The sequence below is a fragment of the Bufo bufo genome, chromosome 7, assembly GCF_905171765.1.
Source record: "Bufo bufo chromosome 7, aBufBuf1.1, whole genome shotgun sequence".
Taxonomy (NCBI): domain Eukaryota; kingdom Metazoa; phylum Chordata; class Amphibia; order Anura; family Bufonidae; genus Bufo; species Bufo bufo.
This window is the reverse complement of record NC_053395.1, coordinates 47,210,826-47,233,002: the sequence shown is the minus strand read 5'-3', so window position 1 is coordinate 47,233,002 and position 22,177 is coordinate 47,210,826. Positions and strand designations below refer to the sequence as shown.

The window sequence follows — 22,177 nt, the reverse complement described above, 5'->3', positions numbered from 1 at the left end:
GAACGGATGCATGCGGTTGTATTATCTGAAGGATCCGCACCAACGCGAGTGTGAAAGTAGCCTAAGATGAATGCGTCCCCTCTCCTGACATGTCTGTTGTAGTAACTACTTGAATCCCCCATGTAATAACAATTCTGGAGCATTTATTCTTTTGACTATGTTGTACTCTTCCTTTATTATTCCTGCTGGGAGTTATGAATGACTTGCCAGCAGTTTGCAATAAAGGTCCAGATGGGTGTTACCAGTTGGGGTAGGGTGTCCCTGCACAGTCTGATATAATCCAATTAGTGCTACCTATATCAGACTGTGCAGTAACTAGTAACACCCAGCTGGACCTTCAATGCAAACTGCTGGCAAGTCGTTCATAACTCCTGACATACAAACAGATGCGTCAGAATTTTATGACATGGGGGAGGCAAGTAGTTACTGAACGAGACATATCAGGAGAGGTCCGAAGGAGACTGGCGCCTGCCTGTCAGCCCCCTCTACAGAGCAGTACGATGATCAGAACGGTCAGGTCTATGGTGCCAAAATGACGGTTCTGGGCGTGCCGTGAATCAGGGCGTTTACGTTAATGCCTTCGCGGCTGCCTTTCTGGAGTTCATCTACTTTCCCAATCTCATAATCCAGAACAATGGGATCCATCCTGTCCTATTAATGCTATATCTGCCGTTCATATCAAGAAAAGGTCGTTTCCCACAGTGATGCTGAAGGCACATCAATTTAACATATCATCAATATCTGACTGGTGGGGGGTTTAACCGCAGGGATTCCGAAAATCCCAAGCTCAGAGGCCCCATCAGCATTTCTTTGACCTGGTCAGAGGTGGCTAAATAGTGGGGTCACTGCCCCTTCGTTCTTAAGACCGGTGAGGGTCCCAGCGTTCAGACCTTCGCCATCAGACGCAGGGTTTATATCAAATCAATTTACCTTCAAAGTCATTGCGGGAAATGCGCCTACAAGGCAGAGGGAACTAAAGTGATGCTATTGCAATAAAGGAAGGCATAATATGGTGTACAGCTGGCCGCTGTCGAGGGAAAGATACCAGCGGCGTGATAGGAGTGCAGCACGCGATCCTCAGGAGTCCTACGTAATCTGTAACAGACGATGAGAGTTATGCGCTGCGTCATTGCTGGGCAGAGACGTCCCCTCGTGAGCACGACTCACATGAATTAACTGGACAAGAACCGGCTCCAGATTGCAGAACAGCGCGCGCGCCTCCACATAGAAACTGAGCTGTTGTTCAAAGTCACGCCCAAAGGAGACCTGGGGATTAAACAGAAAGTCAGGGCCAGGTCTGGAGTAACTCACACAGTGTCAGAACAACCTCACAAGGGATCGAAACCTATGGCTGCAGCTGGCACCGCCTGAATCAATGGTCGCCAACAGAGAGGTTCCCAAATGACTGTACCCCAGAATTACTGTGGTATAAAAGGCACAGAAACTCTGACTAGTCAGATTGTTGGTAGCTTATGGCAAATCACACCGCCACCTACTGAGTCACAGGAGAACTGCAGCTTATTGCCGTGTTTTTTTGCCCTATAAGACGCATTCCCCCCCCCCCCCCCCCCCAAAGTGGGAGAAATATGTCCCCGTGTCTAATGGGGTGAATACTAATAAATGCTTTCATTATGGAAGCGCTCATTAGTACAGGAGCACCGGTATGAATGCAATGCTCCCCGGGCTCTGTACTCATCGCTTCCTAGTCCTCTGCAGTCGGCTGTGCTATGAAGGGAGGGGGACGACTCATCTGAGGCACGGGAGGGGGGCGACTCATCTGAGGCACGGGAGGGGGGCGACTCATCTGAGGCACGGGAGGGGGGGCGACTCATCTGAGGCACGGGAGGGGGGCGACTCATCTGAGGCACGGGAGGGGGGCGACTCATCTGAGGCACGGGAGGGGGGCGACTCATCTGAGGCACGGGAGGGGGGCGACGCATCTGAGGCACGGGAGGGGGGCGACTCATCTGAGGCACGGGAGGGGGGCGGCTCATCTGAGGCACGGGAGGGGGGGCGACTCATCTGAGGCACGGGAGGGGGGCGACTCATCTGAGGCACGGGAGGGGGGGCGACTCATCTGAGGCACGGGAGGGGGGCGACTCATCTGAGGCACGGAGGGGGCGACTCATCTGAGGCACGGGAGGGGGGCGACTCATCTGAGGCACGGGAGGGGGGCGACTCATCTGAGGCACGGGAGGGGGGCGACTCATCTGAGGCACGGGAGGGGGGCGACTCATCTGAGCACGGGAGGGGGGGCGACTCATCTGAGGCACGGGAGGGGGGCGACTCATCTGAGGCACGGGAGGGGGGCGACTCATCTGAGGCACGGGAGGGGGGCGACTCATCTGAGGCACGGGGGGGGACTCATCTGAGGCACGGGGGGGGGACTCATCTGAGGCACGGGGGGGGGACTCATCTGAGGCACGGGGGGGGACTCATCTGAGGCACGGGGGGGGACTCATCTGAGGCACGGGGGGGGGACTCATCTGAGGCACGGGGGGGGGGACTCATCTGAGGCACGGGGGGGGGGGGACTCATCTGAGGCACGGGGGGGGGGGGGACTCATCTGAGGCACGGGGGGGGGGGGGGACTCATCTGAGGCACGGGGGGGGACTCATCTGAGGCACGGGGGGACGACTCATCTGAGGCGGGGGGGGGGGGACTCATCTGAGGCACGGGGGGGGGACGGGACTCATCTGAGGCACGGGGGGGGGGGGAACTCATCTAATATTTGGCCCTGTCCAAGCGTTATCCATATAATACTAAAGTTAGTTTCTGTCCAGAAGCAGCTTCCCTTGTTACTAACAGCTGACCATCAAGGTGGGTAGAGAAGCCAATCCTGTGGGATTAAGTTTCCGACTTTCATTTTACAAGGGCTGCCATCATCACACAGGGAAAAGGCTATATTCTCACGACACTAAGTTTTTTCATGGCCATTTTCTACCATTTTTGCATCTATTTTGTCTGTCTGTTTTTAACGGCCATTAAAAATGGATGATTTTCATTGGCTTTTTTATTTTAAAGCCCAACCCCTGCAGTATACATAATGTCTCATATAGTGGCCCCCTAGCAGTAATAATGCCCCCATAGTGGCCCCCAGCAGTAATAATGCCCCCCATAGTGGCATTGTGTGAATGCAGCCTAAGAAGCCATCCTACAATATATGTGAGAAGGTGCTGGTAACATCTGATTTCCAGAAGAAGACTCCGTAAAGAGAACAAACCTACTTGGCACCGTCTGCCATCTGTTCAGCGTACGACGAGAGATCTTTATTTACAACCTGAAACCTCTTTAAAAAATTCCAGATTCCTACTAAAATTCCTAAAGCCGATGTAAACCTCAAGGATTGAGTCCTCCATGTACACGATGCAGTAAAACGTCTTCATGGAGTAGCACAACTACACCTACCATCCTTATGAAGCCATTGATGAGGTGGGCTAGCGTCCGCTTCTCGTCCTCCAGGGTCAGAGCACTGCACAGATATAACATTTAGATCTCGTCATCCTTCATGTAAACCCGTCCTATCACAGCCATAACTTTTATTCTGCAGCTCTGTGCACTACACGACGGACAGGTCTGTGTAGTTCAGATGCCAGAGCTACACTGACTCAGCTGGACATATCTGTTCAACATAGGGAAGGGTTTAACGACAGAACTGGGAAGCCATGACCGCGTGCATACTTCTGCTGTTATTATTGCCATGGCATTTCTTTTAGGATGTTTGGCGCAGGAAGAATTCTGGAAGACCAGATATCTGGAACCTCAACATTCTGGATTTTTCTACTCTTATTTAAAGGAGTTGTCTAAGTGTCCTCAGGATAGGTCATCAGTGGACTCCCACCCCGCCAATTTGTGAGTGTCGTGGCCTCCTTCTAGGCCAGTGACATCACGTTCATCAGTCACATGGCTTGGACTCCCGCCCAGCCAATCTGTGGGCGCCGTGGCCGTATCCTAGGCAGTGACATCACGTTCTTCAGTCACATGGCTTGGACTCCCGCCCAGCCAATCTGTGGGCGCCGTGGCCGCTTCCTAGGCCAGTGACATCACGTTCTTCAGTCCCATGGCTTGGACTCTGCCCAGCCAATCTGTGAGCGCCGTGGCCGCTTCCTAGGCCAGTGACATCACGTTCTTCAGTCCCATGGCTTGGACTCTGCCCAGCCAATCTGTGGGCACCGTAGCCGCTTCCTAGGCCAGTGACATCACCTTCATCAGCCACATGGCCTAGGCGCATCTCAGTCCTATTCGAGTGAACAGGACTGAGCTGCGATACCGAGCACAGATGCTACACAACGTACGGTGCTGTGTTTTTCAAGCTGTGATGAGGCCACAGTGCTCACCTCTTTAAACAGCTGATCGGTGGTGCTTCTGGGCATCGGACCCCCACCGATCACATACTGACGACCTATTCTGAGGACAACCCCTTTAGGAACACTTGGACAACTCCTATGAGACTCCGATATGAACGGACACACAAATAGAGGTCAACAATCAGAATCAAGGGCAAATCCCACAGTTCTGCATAACAGCAGGCCATTGCGGCAACTATTTTTTTTTAGATGTTTTGTTGGGACAATTATTGCTAGGAGTAGAAGACAATTTGGGGAAAGGCCCGTGTAGAGAGGGGTCTGATCATTCACCGAACAACTGGTAGCCAAGCATAATAAGATAGAAAAATACCAAAAAGGAGGATGGAGGAAGGAAACCCTTCAGGAGAGTCCTTCTCATATAGATCAAGAGATTCCTTCCACTTCTGAACAAGTATCTGCTTCATCTGTACAAGGATGGGGGCAAAAACATCATAGCAAAGCCATCACAATTAGCGTCCAGTTTTGTTGCGCTAGTGTGTACGAGCATCCTTAAAGGGGGTTGTCGCATCTCAGACAATGGGGCATGTCGCTAGGATATGACCCCATTGCCCCCACCGCTGGGAACCACACCTATATCGGGAACGGAGCACCGCAAAAGATTGTGGCTGGAGGACTCCGGTCCGGCCACCACCAAGCGCTCTCCCCATAAAAGTGAATGGGAGCGCACCGCGCATGACCGACCACGCTCCCATTCACTTTTATGGGCCTGACGGAAACAGCCGAGCCAGTGCTCTGCTATTTTCAGAGGTCCCATAGAAAATGAATGTATGCGCAGTGCGCCCTCCACCACTTTTTTTCGGGGCTCAGTTCTTGATATAGGTGCGGGTCCCAGCGGTGGGACCTGCACCTTTCAGACAATGGGGTATATCCTAGCGGACATGCCCCCATTGTCTGAGATGAGACAACCCCTTTAAAGTTTTTTTTAATTCTAAATGGATGTAAATGATTCTCAATGTAATAGTAATAATGTGCAAGAGAAGGAAGGTCTTACTTCACAGAGTCATGCATGGTCTTACAGACATGGAGCAGAGCATTCAGTATGACTGGATCCTTGGTCACTTCCTGCTGATGTCTAGAGGGGAAAAAACAAACTGCATAAGAATCTTTTGTAGTGTAAAATATCCAACAAGAAGAATCTACGCAGCTACAAGCAGAATCCAGGCGTCTGACATCTCGATTCACTTAGCTTTACATGATGTATTCGAACATGCCCGATCCTTGGTTAAAAGGGGTTGTCTAACTTCTGCAAACAGAATTCATTATGTACAGGAAGTTCAGACGAGCCAATTACTATTGTATTGTTTTTATACATATTGCTTCCTTTGCTGGTGGCTGGGAACGTAGGAGCTCACACAGACCAGTGTTTTTTTTCTATAGTGTAGAAGCACGGCCACCACTGCTGGATCGCTATGAAAACGAGCAGTGCATAAACTGATGGAAACATGAATCCAGCCAGCAAAGGAAGCAATATGGACAATGACAATACATTAGTAAGTGCTTTGTATTAACTTTCTCTACATAATAAATGCTATTTACTGAAGTGAGAGACAACCCCTTTATACTGTGGGGAGATAAGCCACCAATAGAGGTGTCGGTAGCTGCTTATTTCCCTCTACCTATTGAGTACACATGAATGCTCCGTCAAGGTGAGTGTGCATCATGTGTAAGGCTACATTCACACGACCGCAGTGTTTTTCGTAGTTAAAGGGGTTCTGCAGTTTGTTTAAACTGATGATCTATCCTCTGGATAGATCATCAGCATCTGATCGGCGGGGGTCCGACACCCGGGACCCCGCCGATCAGCTGTTTGAGAAGGCAGTGGCACTCCAGTAGCGCCGCTGCCTTCTCACTGTTTACTGCTGGCCCAGTGACATCACGACTAGTATCACTGGCCTGGGCGGGGCTAAGCTCCATTCAAGTGAAGAGAGCTTAGCCCCGCCCAGGCAAGTTGATACAAGTCGTGACATCACTGGCCTGCGGTAAACAGTGAGAAGGCAGCAGCGCTGCTGGAGCGCCGCTGCCTTCTCAAACAGCTGATCGGCGGGGGTCCCGGGTGTCGGACCCCCGCCGATTAAGATGGCTGATGATCTATCCAGAGGATAGATCATCAGTTTAAACAAACTGCAGAACCCCTTTAAGCAGTTCTATGTCACTTATCTACCACTTGCCGACCTTAGAGAACAGCAAGTGCAGTGTGATGACCCTCCGCCGCTCTGTCCCTGAACAGCCAGAGGCATGATGGGAAATGTAGGCTGCGTTACGGGAGCCATATCGGAGGAAAATAAGGAATCAAGATGGCAGATGACCCATTATCAACTAAAACAGGTAGACCGAAGGTTTATAAGCATGAACATCTACATTATTCGTCACTAATAACCATGCTGCACTAGATCGGCAAGCAAAATAAAAACCGGAGCACTTCTTTAGTTGTATAATCACTCCTGCGGTAGCGACATACACTTATGATACTGTTATACTGTAATTCAGTACTAAAATCAGTAAAAAATAATAATAAGGAGAATAAATTCTTAAAGAAACTGCTACTCTCATAAAACAGGACCATGAGAGAGAGCTACATACAGGATAGATACTGTGGCCATAAACCCTTATGATTCCTTGCTGTGAGCCATCAGGGGTCCCACTGCCTGAAAAGCATTATACGGATCACGGTCTGCTGCTAAGTTCCTTCTAACTGAAAATCTGAAGAGTAACTTAAAGGGGTTATCCAAACAATAAACCATGCCCCACAAATAGATTATACTTACCCCGCCGCCCAGCACAAACGTTGTTCCTGGTCCCCGCACAGGTCGCTGCTCCATCTCCACCGCGCGTGGATCAAACATCGTCAGATGTTTTGTTCCGCGCGTTTGGGAGATGCAGCAGTGGCCGTGCGGGGAGCAGGGTAAGTATAATCTATATGAGGGGCCCGGGTATTCGGGGCATGTTTTATTGTTTGGATAACCCCTTTAAGGCCTCATGCACACAGCCGTGTTCCGCGGCGAGAGCAGTCCGTGGTAACATGGCCTGGATTCCTGTTGAGAGCAGGAGCGCACGGCGTCATTGGTTGCTATGACGCCGTGCGCTTCATGCCGCCGCTGCACTACAGCAATACACTATACGAGTGTATTACTGTAGTGCAGCGGCGGCATGAAGCGCACGGTGTCATAGCAACCAATGACGCCGTGCGCTCCTGCTCTCAACAGGAATCCAGGCCGTGTTACCACGGACCGCTCTCGGCCGTGTGCATGAGGCCTAAGGTTGGAGAATATACAGGTTTAGAAACCTCAACCAAGAAACCGGTTGTGTAAAAGGCTTACTTGATAAACGCCTCCATGATGCATTTGCAAACCTCCACTCGAACACTTTCTTCTGGAACATGTCCATAAACGGTAGGAATTTCTCCTAAAACCAAGATATTCAAGTTTAATAGGACGTCGAAGGATAAAAAGGAGTATAATGAACAAACATGGCAATATGTCAATAACAGAGGAGCACTTACCACAGAAAAGAGGACGGAGAAGTCATGAAAATGCGCAATGACTTTGGTAATTATAGACTGAAGCTGGAAGACAAATTCAGCAAAAATGACAAAGGTTAAAACGCTAGGGACAAGCAGCAGACAGTGACTCATTTTTAATAACCAAATAGGAAATTCTACATTAATAGAAGGGAGTACTAGAGCATCATCTAATAGTCAGAGCAAGGGTGCAAAAAGCATCCATTACTCTGGAGGACCCAACATGTCCATGCTTTGCACGGACAGCTCATTGAGTTCAGTGGACTTCGGTGTAATTCTACATTTCTCCTGTGGTGTTGCTGCAGAAGAATTGAACACATACTGCCGGGATCAACCAGATTACAGGAGATCATATCAGCCCCAGCAGTGAGATACCATATCAGGACTTTACTGTGGACTCTTTGTATAAAGGCAGTGTCCAAAGCAGATAACCCCCAGGTCCCACTCTCAGCACACCGGCCAACAGCTTAAAGGGGTTACCCTTATTTTCACCCAGGCATCTCATGCTCCGATGCGCTCCCTTGCCCTGCGCTAGATGGCGCAGGGCACGGGCTCCTTAGTTTTCAATAACACACTGCCGGGCGTTTTACTGGCTAGGGCAGCGCTAAAGCCCGCCCATCAGTGCCGGTGAAGTCACCGGGCTTCCTGGCAGCCCCATGGAGAGCCCGGTTCAGTCAACGAAACTTCTGAAAATGCCTTCACGCAGGGCAAAGGAGAGCATCAGAGCATGAACTGCTCCAATGCTCAAGTCAGGGGGGCTGCCTGGGTGAAAATGGAGGTATGTCCGGGTTCAGCTCTGAACCCGGACAACCCCTTTGATATGCGACAGGAAGCCTCAACCAGCTAGGCATTTCCCCTACAGTAGCAACTGGAGGGGAAATCAAGCACTACACAGCTCTATAGCTCAGTGGTTAAGGTTCTTGACTTTAATGTGAATGGCTGTGAGTTCGAATCCCAGCAGAATCATAAAAAAAAATAAAAAATAATAGAGGCTAAATAAAACTTAAATAAACGCACCAACCTTTTTGGGCCGACTTCTCTGTCGGCTACAGGCTCTATCGTAGGGATAGGCTGCACCTCAATGGGGAAGGGGCAGCTGTGTTGGGGAAGAAGATGGCTAGAAGGTTGGAGGAGTGTTTAAACTAGGGACTGGGGGGGGGTAATTACATTATAGAAGGGGAAGATAGCGCAGATAGAGACCGGGGGCAAGGTAGTGGGACTGGGGGAGGAATGGAAGGAGGGACTAGAACAGTTCAGAAGGAAAGGTGTAGGGTAAAAAATATACATAAACCTCTCAAATGTATGTATACTAATGCCAGAAGCCTGACTAATAAAACTGGTGAACTGGAATTAGTGATGTGTGAGGAGGACTATGACATAGTGGGATAACTGAGACATGGCTGGATGATAGCTATGACTGGGCAGTTAATGTACAAGGTTACAGTCTGTTTAGAAAGGATCGTCAAAACCGGAGAGGGGGAGGGGTCTGCCTTTATGTAAAGTCCTGTCTAAAGCCCACACTCCGCAAAGATATAAGTGAGGGACATGAACATGTGGAGTCACTGTGGGTAGAGATACATGGAGCTAAAAACAACAATAAATTACTAATAGGAGTTTACTATAAACCACCTAATATACCAGAGTCCACAGAAAATCTACTACTAAACGAGATAGACGAGGCGGCAATCATAATGAGGTGGTTATTATGGGGGACTTCAACTACCCAGATATAGACTGGGAAACTGAAACTTGTATATCTCATAAAGCAGGGGTGCACAACGTTTCCTGGTAGGGGGCCACATTTCCAGAATGAACCAATGACGAGGGCCGAAATTAAAATTTAAAAGTGTATTAACAACTGAAATATTGAACACACATTATATACCATTAATGTCTAGTTACACTTCCAGGACTCCCATCTAATGGCAGAAATACATGTAAGCAGCCACAAGACATAGGCATACATGTCTGTTACCAGATGGTTGGGGGCCGCACAGAATGGTATCAAGGGCCGCATGTGGCCCCCGGGCCGCAGGTTGTGCACCCCTGTCATAAAGGAAACAGGTTCTTGGCAATAACCAAAGACAATTATCTCTCCCAACTGGTTCAGGACCCGACTAGAGGGACGGCCATACTGGACTTAGTATTAACCAATAGACCTGACAGAACAACAGACGTGCAGGTCGGGGGACACCTGGGAAATAGTGACCATAAAGTAATAACCTTCCAATTATCATTCAAAAGAGCGTTTCTACAGGGAGGAACAAAAATACCAAACTTCAAAAAAGCTAAATGTAGCCAACTAAGAGAGGCCATAGGCCTAACTAACTGGGACAAAGTCCTCACAAATAAAAAGACAGCCACAAAATGGGATATCTTTAAAAGCATCCTAAAATCTCATTGTGAGCGGTACATACCGTATGGGAATAAAAGGTTAAGGAACAAGAAAAAAAAATATGTGAATAAATATAAAAGTAAAGAAAGCAATAAATGACAAAAAGAAAGCATTTAAATCACTAAAACAGGAGGGTAGCACGGAAGCACTGAAAAACTATAAGGAAAAATATAAAATATGTAAAAAAAACAAATAAAAGCAGTTAAACTAGAGACCGAGAGATTAATTGCCAAAGAGAGTAAAACTAACCCTAAAATGTTCTTCAATTATATAAATGGAAAAAAGTATAAATCTGAAGGTGTCGGCCCTTTATGGAGCAATGAGGGGGGATTCGCAGAGAGCGACGAGGATTAAGCAAAGCTGTTAAATATTTTTTTCTCCAATGTATTCACTGAGGAAAATAAACTGTCAGATGAAATGTAGAATGTAAAAGTAAATTCCCCATTAAAAGTCAGTAAGTTTAACATCTGTCATGGGTAAACTGTTTGAAGGTTTTCTGAGAGATGCTATCTTAGAGCACCTCAATGAAAATAAGCAAATAACGCCATATCAGCATGGCTTTGTGAGGGATCGGTCATGTCAACTAATTTGATCAGTTTCTATGAGGAGGTAAGTTCTAGACTTGACAGCGGCGAATCAATGGATGTCGTATATCTGGACTTCTCCAAAGCATTTGACATTGTACCGCATAAAAGGTTAGTATATAAAATGAGAATGCTCGGACTGGGAGAAAACATCTGTATGTGGGTAAGTAACTGGCTGAGGGATAGAAAACAGAGGGTGGTTATTAACGGTACACACTCAGATTGGGTCACTGTCACTAGTGGGGTACGTCAGGGGTCAGTATTGGGCCCTATTCTCTTCAATATATTTATTAATGATCTTGTAGAAGGCTTGCATAGTAAAATATAATTTTTGCAGATGACACTAAACTGTGTAAAGTAATTAACACTGAAGAGGACAGTATACTGCTACAGATGGATCTGGATAGATTGGAGGCTTGGGCAGATAAGTGGCAGATGAGGTTTAACACTGACAAATGTAAGGTTATGCACATGGGAAGGAATAATGCAAGTCACCCATACATACTAAATGGTAAAACACTCGGTAACACTGACATGGAAAAGGATCTAGGAATTTTGGTGAACAGCAAACTAAGCTGTAGAAACCAGTGTCAGGCAGCTGCTGCCAAGGCCAATAAGATAATGGGTTGCATCAGAAGGGGCATAGATGCCCGTGATAAGAACATAGTCCTACCACTTTACAAATCGCTAGTCAGACCACACATGGAGTACTGTGTACAGTTCTGGGCTCCTGTAAACAAGGCAGACATAGCAGAGCTGGAGAGGGTCCAGAGGAGGGCAACTAAAGTAATAACTGGAATGGGGCAACTACAGTACCCTGAAAGATTATCAACATTAGGGTTATTCACGTTAGAAAAAAGACGACTGAGGGGAGATCTAATAACTATGTATAAATATATCAGGGGTCAGTACAGAGATCTATCCCATCAGCTATTTATCCCCAGGACTGTGACTGTGACGAGGGGACATCCTCTGCGTTTGGAGGAAAGAAGGTTTGTACACAAACATAGAAGAGGATTCTTTACGGTAAGAGCAGTGAGACTATGGAGCTCTCTGCCTGAGGAGGTGGTGATGGTGAGTACAATAAAGGAATTCAAGAGGGGCCTGGATGTATTTCTGGAGCGTAATAATATTACAGGCTATAGCTACTAGAGAGGGGTCGTTGATCCAGGGAGTTATTCTGATTGCCTGATTGGAGTCGGGAAGGAATTTTTTCCCCCTTAACCACCTCCGGACCGCTGTACGCACAGACACGTCCTGGAGGTGGTTGATTCATTCCTCCTGGACGCGCCGGCGCGTCCTCTCGCGAGACGCGAGATTTCCTGTGAACGCGCGCACACAGGCGCGCGCGCTCACAGGAACGGAAGGTAAGAGAGTTGATCTCCAGCCTGCCAGCGGCGATCGTTCGCTGGCAGGCTGGAGATGTGTTTTTTTTAACCCCTAACAGGTATATTAGACGCTGTTTTGATAACAGCGTCTAATATACCTGCTACCTGGTCCTCTGGTGGTCCCATTTGTTTGGATCGACCACCAGAGGACACAGGTAGCTCAGTAAAGTCCCCACCAAGCACCACTACACTACACTACACCCCCCCCCCGTCACTTATTAACCCCTTATTAGCCCCTGATCACCCCTAATCACCCCTGATCACCCCATATAGACTCCCTGATCACCCCCCTGTCATTGATTACCCCCCTGTCATTGATCAACCCCCTGTAAAGCTCCATTCAGATGTCCGCATGATTTTTACGGATCCACTGATAGATGGATCGGATCCGCAAAACGCATCCGGACGTCTGAATGAAGCCTTACAGGGGCATGATCAATGACTGTGGTTATCACCCATATAGACTCCCTGATCACCCCCCTGTCATTGATCACCCCCCTGTCATTGATTACCCCCCTGTAAAGCTCCATTCAGACGTCCGCATGATTTTTACGGATCCACTGATAGATGGATCGGATCCGCAAAACGCATCCGGACGTCTGAATGAAGCCTTACAGGGGCATGATCAATGACTGTGGTGATCACCCCATATAGACTCCCTGATCACCCCCCTGTAAAGCTCCATTCAGATGTCCGCATGATTTTTACGGATCCACTGATAGATGGATCGGATCCGCAAAAACGCATCGGACGTCTGAATGAAGCCTTACAGGGGCATGATCAATGACTGTGGTGATCACCCCATATAGACTCCCTGATCACCCCCCTGTAAAGCTCCATTCAGATGTCCGCATGATTTTTACGGATCCACTGATAGATGGATCGGATCCGCAAAACGCATCCGGACGTCTGAATGAAGCCTTACAGGGGCATGATCAATGACTGTGGTTATCACCCCATATAGACTCCCTGATCACCCCCCTGTCATTGATCACCCCCCTGTCATTGATTACCCCCCTGTAAAGCTCCATTCAGACGTCCGCATGATTTTTACGGATCCACTGATAGATGGATCGGATCCGCAAAACGCATCCGGACGTCTGAATGAAGCCTTACAGGGGCATGATCAATGACTGTGGTGATCACCCCATATAGACTCCCTGATCACCCCCCTGTCATTGATCACCCCCCTGTAAAGCTCCATTCAGACGTCCGCATGATTTTTACGGATCCACTGATAGATGGATCGGATCCGCAAAACGCATCCGGACGTCTGAATGAAGCCTTACACGGGCGTGATAAATGACTGTGGTTATCACCCCATATAGACTCCCTGGTTACCCCCCTGTCATTGATCACCACCCCTGTCATTGATCACCCCCCCTGTCATTGATCACCCCCCCTGTCATTGATCACCCCCCTGTAAGGCTCCATTCAGACATTTTTTTGGCCCAAGTTAGCGGAATTATTATTATTTTTTCTTACAAAGTCTCATATTCCACTAACTTGTGACAAAAAATTAAATCTCACATGAACTCACCATACCCCTCACGGAATCCAAATGCGTAAAATTTTTTAGACATTTATATTCCAGACTTCTTCTCACGCTTTAGGGCCCCTAGAATGCCAGGGCAGTATAAATACCCCACATGTGACCCCATTTCGGAAAGAAGACACCCCCAGGTATTCCGTGAGGGGCATATTGAGTCCATGAAAGATTGAAATTTTTGTCCCAAGTTAGCGGAACGGGAGACTTTGTGAGAAAAAAATAAAAAATATCAATTTCCGCTAACTTGTGCCAAAAAAAAAAAATTTCTATGAACTCGCCATGCCCCTCATTGAATACCTTGGGGTGTCTTCTTTCCAAAATGGGGTCACATGTGGGGTATTTTATACTGCCCTGGCATTCTAGGGGCCCCAAAGCGTGAGAAGAAGTCTGGTATCCAAATGTCTAAAAATGCCCTCCTAAAAGGAATTTGGGCCCCTTTGCGCATCTAGGCTGCAAAAAAGTGTCACACATCTGGTATCGCCGTACTCAGGAGAAGTTGGGGAATGTGTTTTGGGGTGTCATTTTACATATACCCATGCTGGGTGAGATAAATATCTTGGTCAAATGCCAACTTTGTATAAAAAAATGGGAAAAGTTGTCTTTTGCCAAGATATTTCTCTCACCCAGCATGGGTATATGTAAAAAGACACCCCAAAACACATTCCCCAACTTCTCCCGAGTACGGAGATACCAGATGTGTGACACTTTTTTGCAGCCTAGGTGGGCAAAGGGGCCCATATTCCAAAGAGCACCTTTCGGATTTCACTGGTCATTTACCTACTTACCACACATTAGGGCCCCTGGAAAATGCCAGGGCAGTATAACTACCCCACAAGTGACCCCATTTTGGAAAGAAGACACCCCAAGGTATTCCGTGAGGGGCATGGCGAGTTCCTAGAATTTTTTATTTTTTGTCACAAGTTAGTGGAAAATGATGATTATTTATTTATTTATTTTTTCATACAAAGTCTCATATTCCACTAACTTGTGACAAAAAATAAAAACTTCCATGAACTCACTATGCCCATCAGCGAATACCTTGGGGTCTATTCTTTCCAAAATGGGGTCACTTGTGGGGTAGGTATAATGCCCTGGTATTTTAGGGGCCCAAATGTGTGGTAAGGAGTTTGAAATCAAATTCTGTAAAAAATGACGAGTGAAATCCGAAAGGTGCTCTTTGGAATATGGGCCCCTTTGCCCACCTAGGCTGCAAAAAAGTGTCACACATCTGGTATCTCCGTACTCAGGAGAAGGTGGGGAATGTGTTTTGGGGTGTCATTTTACATATATCCATGCTGGGTGAGATAAATATCTTGGTCAAATGCCAACTTTGTATAAAAAAATGGGAAAAGTTGTCTTTTGCCAAGATATTTCTCTCACCCAGCATGGGTATATGTAAAAAGACACCCCAAAACACATTCCCCAACTTCTCCTGAGTACGGAGATACCACATGTGTGGCACTTTTTTGCAGCCTAGGTGGGCAAAGGGGCCCATATTCCAAAGAGCACCTTTTGGATTTCACTGGTCATTTACCTACTTACCACACATTAGGGCCCCTGGAAAATGCCAGGGCAGTATAACTACCCCACAAGTGACCCCATTTTGGAAAGAAGACACCCCAAGGTATTCCGTGAGGGGCATGGCGAGTTCCTAGAATTTTTTATTTTTTGTCACAAGTTAGTGGAAAATTATGATTTTTTTTATATTTTTTTTTTTTTTCATACAAAGTCTCATATTCCACTAACTTGTGACAAAAAATAAAAACTTCCATGAACTCACTATGCCCATCAGCGAATACCTTGGGGTCTCTTCTTTCCAAAATGGGGTCACTTGTGGGGTAGTTATACTGCCCTGGCATTCTAGGGGCCCAAATGTGTGGTAAGGAGTTTGAAATCAAATTCTGTAAAAAATGACGAGTGAAATCCGAAAGGTGCTCTTTGGAATATGGGCCCCTTTGCCCACCTAGGCTGCAAAAAAGTGTCACACATCTGGTATCTCCGTATTCAGGAGAAGTTGGGGAATGTGTTTTGGGGTGTCTTTTTACATATACCCATGCTGGGTGAGAGAAATATCTTGGCAAAAGACAACTTTTCCCATTTTTTTATACAAAGTTGGCATTTGACCAAGATATTTATCTCACCCAGCATGGGTATATGTAAAATGACACCCCAAAACACATTCCCCAACTTCTACTGAATACGGAGATACCAGATGTGTGACACTTTTTTGCAGCCTAGGTGGGCAAAGGGGCCCACATTCCAAAGAGCACCTTTCGGATTTCACTGGTCAGTTTTTACAGAATTTGATTTCAAACTCCTTACCACACATTTGGGCCCCTAGAATGCCAGGGCAGTATAACTACCCCACAAGTGACCCCATTTTGGAAAGAAGAGACCCCAAGGTATTTCGTGATGGGCATAGTGAGTTCATGGAAGTTTTTATTTTTTGTCACAAGTTAGTGGAATATGAGACTTTGTAAGAAAAAAAAAAAAAAAAAAAAAAATCATCATTTTCCGCTAACTTGTGACAAAAAAAAAAAAGTTCTATGAACTCACTATGCCCATCAGCGAATACCTTAGGGTGTGTACTTTCCGAAATGGGGTCATTTGTGGGGTGTTTGTACTGTCTGGCCATTGTAGAACCTCAGGAAACATGACAGGTGCTCAGAAAGTCAGAGCTGCTTCAAAAAGCGGAAATTCACATTTTTGTACCATAGTTTGTAAACGCTCTAACTTTTACCCAAACCATTTTTTTTTTACCCAAACATTTTTTTTTTATCAAAGACATGTAGAACAATAAATTTAGAGCAAAATTTATATATGGATGTCATTTTTTTTGCAAAATTTTACAACTGAAAGTGAAAAATGTCATTTTTTTGCAAAAAAAAATCGTTAAATTTCGATTAATAACAAAAAAAGTAAAAATGTCAGCAGCAATGAAATACCACCAAATGAAAGCTCTATTAGTGAGAAGAAAAGGAGGTAAAATTCATTTGGGTGGTAAGTTGCATGACCGAGCAATAAACGGTGAAAGTAGTGTAGGTCAGAAGTGTAAAAAGTGGCCTGGTCATTAAGGGTGTTTAAGCACTGGGGGCTGAGGTGGTTAAGTGAGGAAAATTGGCTTCTACCTGACAGGTTTTTTTTGCCTTCCTCTGGATCAACTTGCAGGATGACAGGCCGAACTGGATGGACAAATGTCTTTTTTTTGGCCTTATAAACTATGTTACTATGTTACAGCGGCCATTCAGATGAATAGCTTGACTCTGCCAGAATGGAAGTGGCTCTGGCAGGACAGCGTGCCATAGAACCCACGTGACTTTGTGCCACACAAATGTTGACCATCAGTACTGCTAACAGCGGATATGTGGCAGAGACAGATATTTCAAAGGCTCTAGAAAGCTGGAGATTCCCTCCTTTTCGGCGGTCCATATGAGCACAGATATAATTCAGAGCATGATAATATATTTTTTAAGAGCTGTCCCAAATTTTTTTTATTTGATTACCCCAATTCCAAAAATTACCTGTGGATAGGCTTCTTCAAATGCCCGATCCGGGGTCATGTGCTTAATAACATCGGCCAGAATAGTGTTCACTTCTCTCTTCTGCAAAAGCATAAGATAAAAAAGCATCACCGTCATAATGGTAGCTGTTCTGTCAAGTGCCCAAAATATGACAAGGGTATCCCATGTTCCCATATTGATAACATAGGTCATAAAAGTCTGACCAGTGGAGGTCCAACTAATTTGAGTCGTCCCCGCCCCCCCGCCATAATGGAGGGATTGCCAAAACCACTCAGCGGAGCAGGCAGTGAGTCAGGAATCGCACCCTGGGTACATAAACCATACTTTCCAAGTTTAATTCAAAACTTTCTGATGAACTTTGATATGGACCTAATGTAGAACTCCTAATCAACCACTCACCGTGAAATGTCTGCAAGTGTATTCAACCCACACTTCTGCGCAGTTAATATAATCCTGTGAATAAACAACCGAAATGTGCATCATATGGAACACCTATAGCAAAATCCACATCTGTATAGCGGTGAGTGCCCAGAAGGGCTTTCAAAATCAGTCAACACGGCTAGACCCAGATACATCAGGCTTGTACAATCAACAAAGAGGGATTTCCTATAGAACCCTGTCCATTTAACATTTAGGATACCTGAGGTGTTTTCGTTTTTGCGTTTTCATTTTTCTTCCCCATCTTCCTTGAGCCATAACTTTTTTCCTTTTCCATTCACATAGCTGTGTGAGGGCTTATTTTTTTTTGTGGGACAAGTTGTACTTTCAAATGCCACCATTTAATATAGCATACAATGTAGTGGCAAGGGGTAAAAAAAATTCCAAATGGGGTGGAATTGGAAAAAAAAATGCAATTTCTCCACCGTTTTACGGATTTTGTTCCCACGGCATTCCGTTTGCGGCAAAACTGACCTGTGCCCTTCATTCTCTGGGTCAGTACGATTACAACGATACCACATACGTATAGGTTTTTATGTCTAAATAGTGTAAAAATAAATGTAAACTTTGAGAAAAAGGTTTTATTTTTTTACATCACCATATTCTGACCCCCATACCTTTTTTTATAGTTATATCTACCGAGCAGTGACTGACTTTTTGATCACATTTTATTACATTTAAGAGAAGCGATGGAAAAAATAAATATGGCAAATTGGCCATTTTGACCCTTTTTTCCGTTATGCCATTCGCTGTATTGGAAAAAATATTTTTAGATTTTAATAGTACGGGCATTTCCGGTCACGATACCGATGATGTTTATATTTTTTGTTATTTATTTATGTATTTATTTTTTATTCTATGGAAAGGGGGGGTGATTAGATTTTAACTTTTATTTTATTTAATTTTTTTAATATATTTAACTTTTTTTTTTTTTATGATTTTGAAGCTCGTATTTGAGCCTACAAAATCAAATTATAATTTTTTTAATTCTGAACAATCATGGATTTTTTAGATCCATTACGGTAATTGTTCAGAATTGCTCATTTCTTATGTGGGCCTGCCACCTGCTGGCCAAAATAAGAATTGCAGCTTCAATATCCTGAGTCTCTTCAGCGAGAACCAGCGCATTGAAACCAATTACCAGCATCCTCATTGGCCTCACTGGATGCCAGTAAGAAGCCCTTTAGGTGCTGGATCTCACTTGATCTCGGCATCTAAGGCCCCTTTCACACGGGCGTTGCGGGAAAAGGTGCGGGTGCGTTGCGGGAACACGCGCGATTTTTCTCACGCGAGTGCAAAACGCATTACAATGTTTTGCACTCGTGCGGAAAAATCGCGGGTGTTTGGTACCCAAACCCGAACTTCTTCACAGAAGTTCGGGCTTGGGATCGGTGTTCTGTAGATTGTATTATTTTCCCTTATAACATGGTTATAAGGGAAAATAATAGCATTCTGAATACAGAACGCATAGTAAAATAGCGCTGGAGGGGTTAAAAAAAATAAAAATAATAATTTAACTCACCTTAGTCCACTTGATCGCGCAGCCCGGCTTCTCGTCTGCCTCCTTTGTTGAACAGGACCTGTGGTGAGCATTCATTACAGGAACAGGACCTGTGGCGACGTCACTCCGGTCATCACATGATCCATCACACCATGGTAAAAGATCATGTGATGACCGGAGTGACGTCACCACAGGTCCTGTTCCTGTAATGAATGCTCACCACAGGTCCTGTTCAACAAAGGAGACAGACGAGAAGCCGGGCAGCGCGATCAAGTGGACTAAGGCAAGTTAAATTATATATTTTTTTAAATTTAACCCCTCCAGCGCTATTTTACTATGCATTCTGTATTCAGAATGCTATTATTTTCCCTTATAACCATGTTATAAGGGAAAATAATAATGATCGGGTCTCCATCCCGATCGTCTCCTAGCAACCGTGCGTGAAAAACGCACCGCATCCGCACTTGCTTGCGATTTTCACGCAACCCCATTCATTTCTATAGGGCCTGCGTTATGTGAAAAACGCACAAAGAGGAGCATGCTGCGATTTTCACGCAACGCACAAGTGATGCGTGAAATTAACCGCTCATGTGAACAGCCCCATAGAAATGAATGGGTCGGTATTCAGTGCGGGTGCAATGCGTTCACCTCATGCATCGCATCCGCGCGGAATAGTCGCCCGTGTGAAAGGGGCCTAAAGGCTTTAATGACCGCGAACGGCATTGAAACAGCGGAGACCTGCCGGCCATGACACTCGCTGCACACACGAGTGGGCGCAATGTTTGCCCATCGCTCCAGCGCCATACATGTGGTAGCAAGTGGGTTCAAATACAGAGAAGCCAACCAGGAGCCAACTACTCCTTGCATTCTCCATCTAATGAAAATTTTGGAGCATCTATTCTTATGACTCTATAATGTGCCATTGCTTATTATTCCTGCTTAAAGTTATGAATGAATAACTAGCAGCTTGCAATGAAGGTCCAGATGGATTTTCACTAGTTGGGAGTGTGTCCCTGCACAGTCTGATACTGGCAGCACTGATTGGATAATGTCAGAGTGTGCAGGGGCACCCCCCCCAACTAGTAACACTCATCTGGACCTTTAATGCAAACTGCTAGTAATTCATTCATAATTTCTAGTGGGATTAATAAATTAATGGCACAATATAGAGTCCTAAGAATAGATGCTCCAGAATGGTTATTAGATGGAGAATGCAAGTAGTTACTAACACAGACACGTCAGGAGAGGGGACAGGTCCTCTTTAAATTCTAGGTTTGTTACCATCTAAGAATAGATCTGGCTTTCGAATGCCCCCCATAGTCCAGGGTATGAGGACTGCTCATGAGCTAGAGGAATAATGAGCTGTGTGCATGGAACAGGCTGGCAAGAAGACTCAAACCCATTCATTCTGCAGTGCAGAAATGTAATACCTGGGGGATTTTCAACTTAGTGATCACTTTCCATGCTTCATTTAAAATCTGGAGTCTGTCATTCTCGGGAGGGTCAGCTAAAGCCAAGCTCAGTCCCAAAGAGCGGAAAAGTAGATGCTGGAAAATAGAAGCAGTGCTCATTACTTTTTAATCCAGGATTAGGTCCATAGAGACCCATGAATCAGAAACAGTTCAAAGGCACAACATTTCCTAATATTTCATATGCCTCTAGAGTGAAACGCCCTTAAAATGTCATAATGAAGAATTGCTCTGATTAAAAATTATTATCTGTACAATGTTTACCCGACTGCCTATAAATGGGACCCACGTATCGTTTATAAAAGGCTAAATTTCATCAGTATCTCATCTACACTGCGTGCAGAATTATTAGGCAAATGAGTATTTTGACCACATCATCCTCTTTATGCATGTTGTCTTACTCCAAGCTGTATAGGCTCGAAAGCCTACTACCAATTAAGCATATTAGGTGATGTGCATCTCTGTAATGAGAAGGAGTGTGGTCTAATGACATCAACACCCTATATTAGGTGTGCATAATTATTAGGCAACTTCCTTTCCTTTGGCAAAATGGGTCAAAAGAAGGACTTGACAGGCTCAGAAAAGTCAAAAATAGTGAGATATCTTGCAGAGGGATGCAGCACTCTTAAAATTGCAAAGCTTCTGAAGCGTGATCATCGAACAATCAAGCGTTTCATTCAAAATAGTCAACAGGGTCGCAAGAAGCGTGTGGAAAAACCAAGGCGCAAAATAACTGCCCATGAACTGAGAAAAGTCAAGCGTGCAGCTGCCAAGATGCCACTTGCCACCAGTTTGGCCATATTTCAGAGCTGCAACATCACTGGAGTGCCCAAAAGCACAAGGTGTGCAATACTCAGAGACATGGCCAAGGTAAGAAAAGGCTGAAAGACGACCACCACTGAACAAGACACACAAGCTGAAACGTCAAGACTGGGCCAAGAAATATCTCAAGACTGATTTTTCTAAGGTTTTATGGACTGATGAAATGAGAGTGAGTCTTGATGGGCCAGATGGATGGGCCCGTGGCTGGATTGGTAAAGGGCAGAGAGCTCCAGTCCGACTCAGATGCCAGCAAGGTGGAGGTGGAGTACTGGTTTGGGCTGGTATCATCAAAGATGAGCTTGTGGGGCCTTTTCGGGTTGAGGATGGAGTCAAGCTCAACTCCCAGTCCTACTGCCAGTTTCTGGAAGACACCTTCTTCAAGCAGTGGTACAGGAAGAAGTCTGCATCCTTCAAGAAAAACATGATTTTCATGCAGGACAATGCTCCATCACACGCGTCCAAGTACTCCACAGCGTGGCTGGCAAGAAAGGGTATAAAAGAAGAAAATCTAATGACATGGCCTCCTTGTTCACCTGATCTGAACCCCATTGAGAACCTGTGGTCCATCATCAAATGTGAGATTTACAAGGAGGGAAAACAGTACACCTCTCTGAACAGTGTCTGGG

At 45.8% G+C, this 22,177-nt stretch overlaps 1 protein-coding gene across 1 annotated transcript in view; it reads right to left on the bottom strand.

The window, feature by feature from the left end:
- The window catches only part of VPS35L (VPS35 endosomal protein sorting factor like), an 80,846-nt gene that overhangs the window by 31,053 nt on the left and 27,616 nt on the right, over positions 1 to 22,177 (bottom strand). Inside the window, 9 exon segments of the mRNA XM_040440277.1 lie at positions 1,168 to 1,266; positions 3,409 to 3,472; positions 5,359 to 5,439; positions 7,685 to 7,736; positions 7,739 to 7,769; positions 7,867 to 7,929; positions 17,322 to 17,402; positions 17,721 to 17,774; positions 20,691 to 20,807. Of these exon segments, the coding sequence (XP_040296211.1) occupies positions 1,168 to 1,266; positions 3,409 to 3,472; positions 5,359 to 5,439; positions 7,685 to 7,736; positions 7,739 to 7,769; positions 7,867 to 7,929; positions 17,322 to 17,402; positions 17,721 to 17,774; positions 20,691 to 20,807 (642 nt within the window).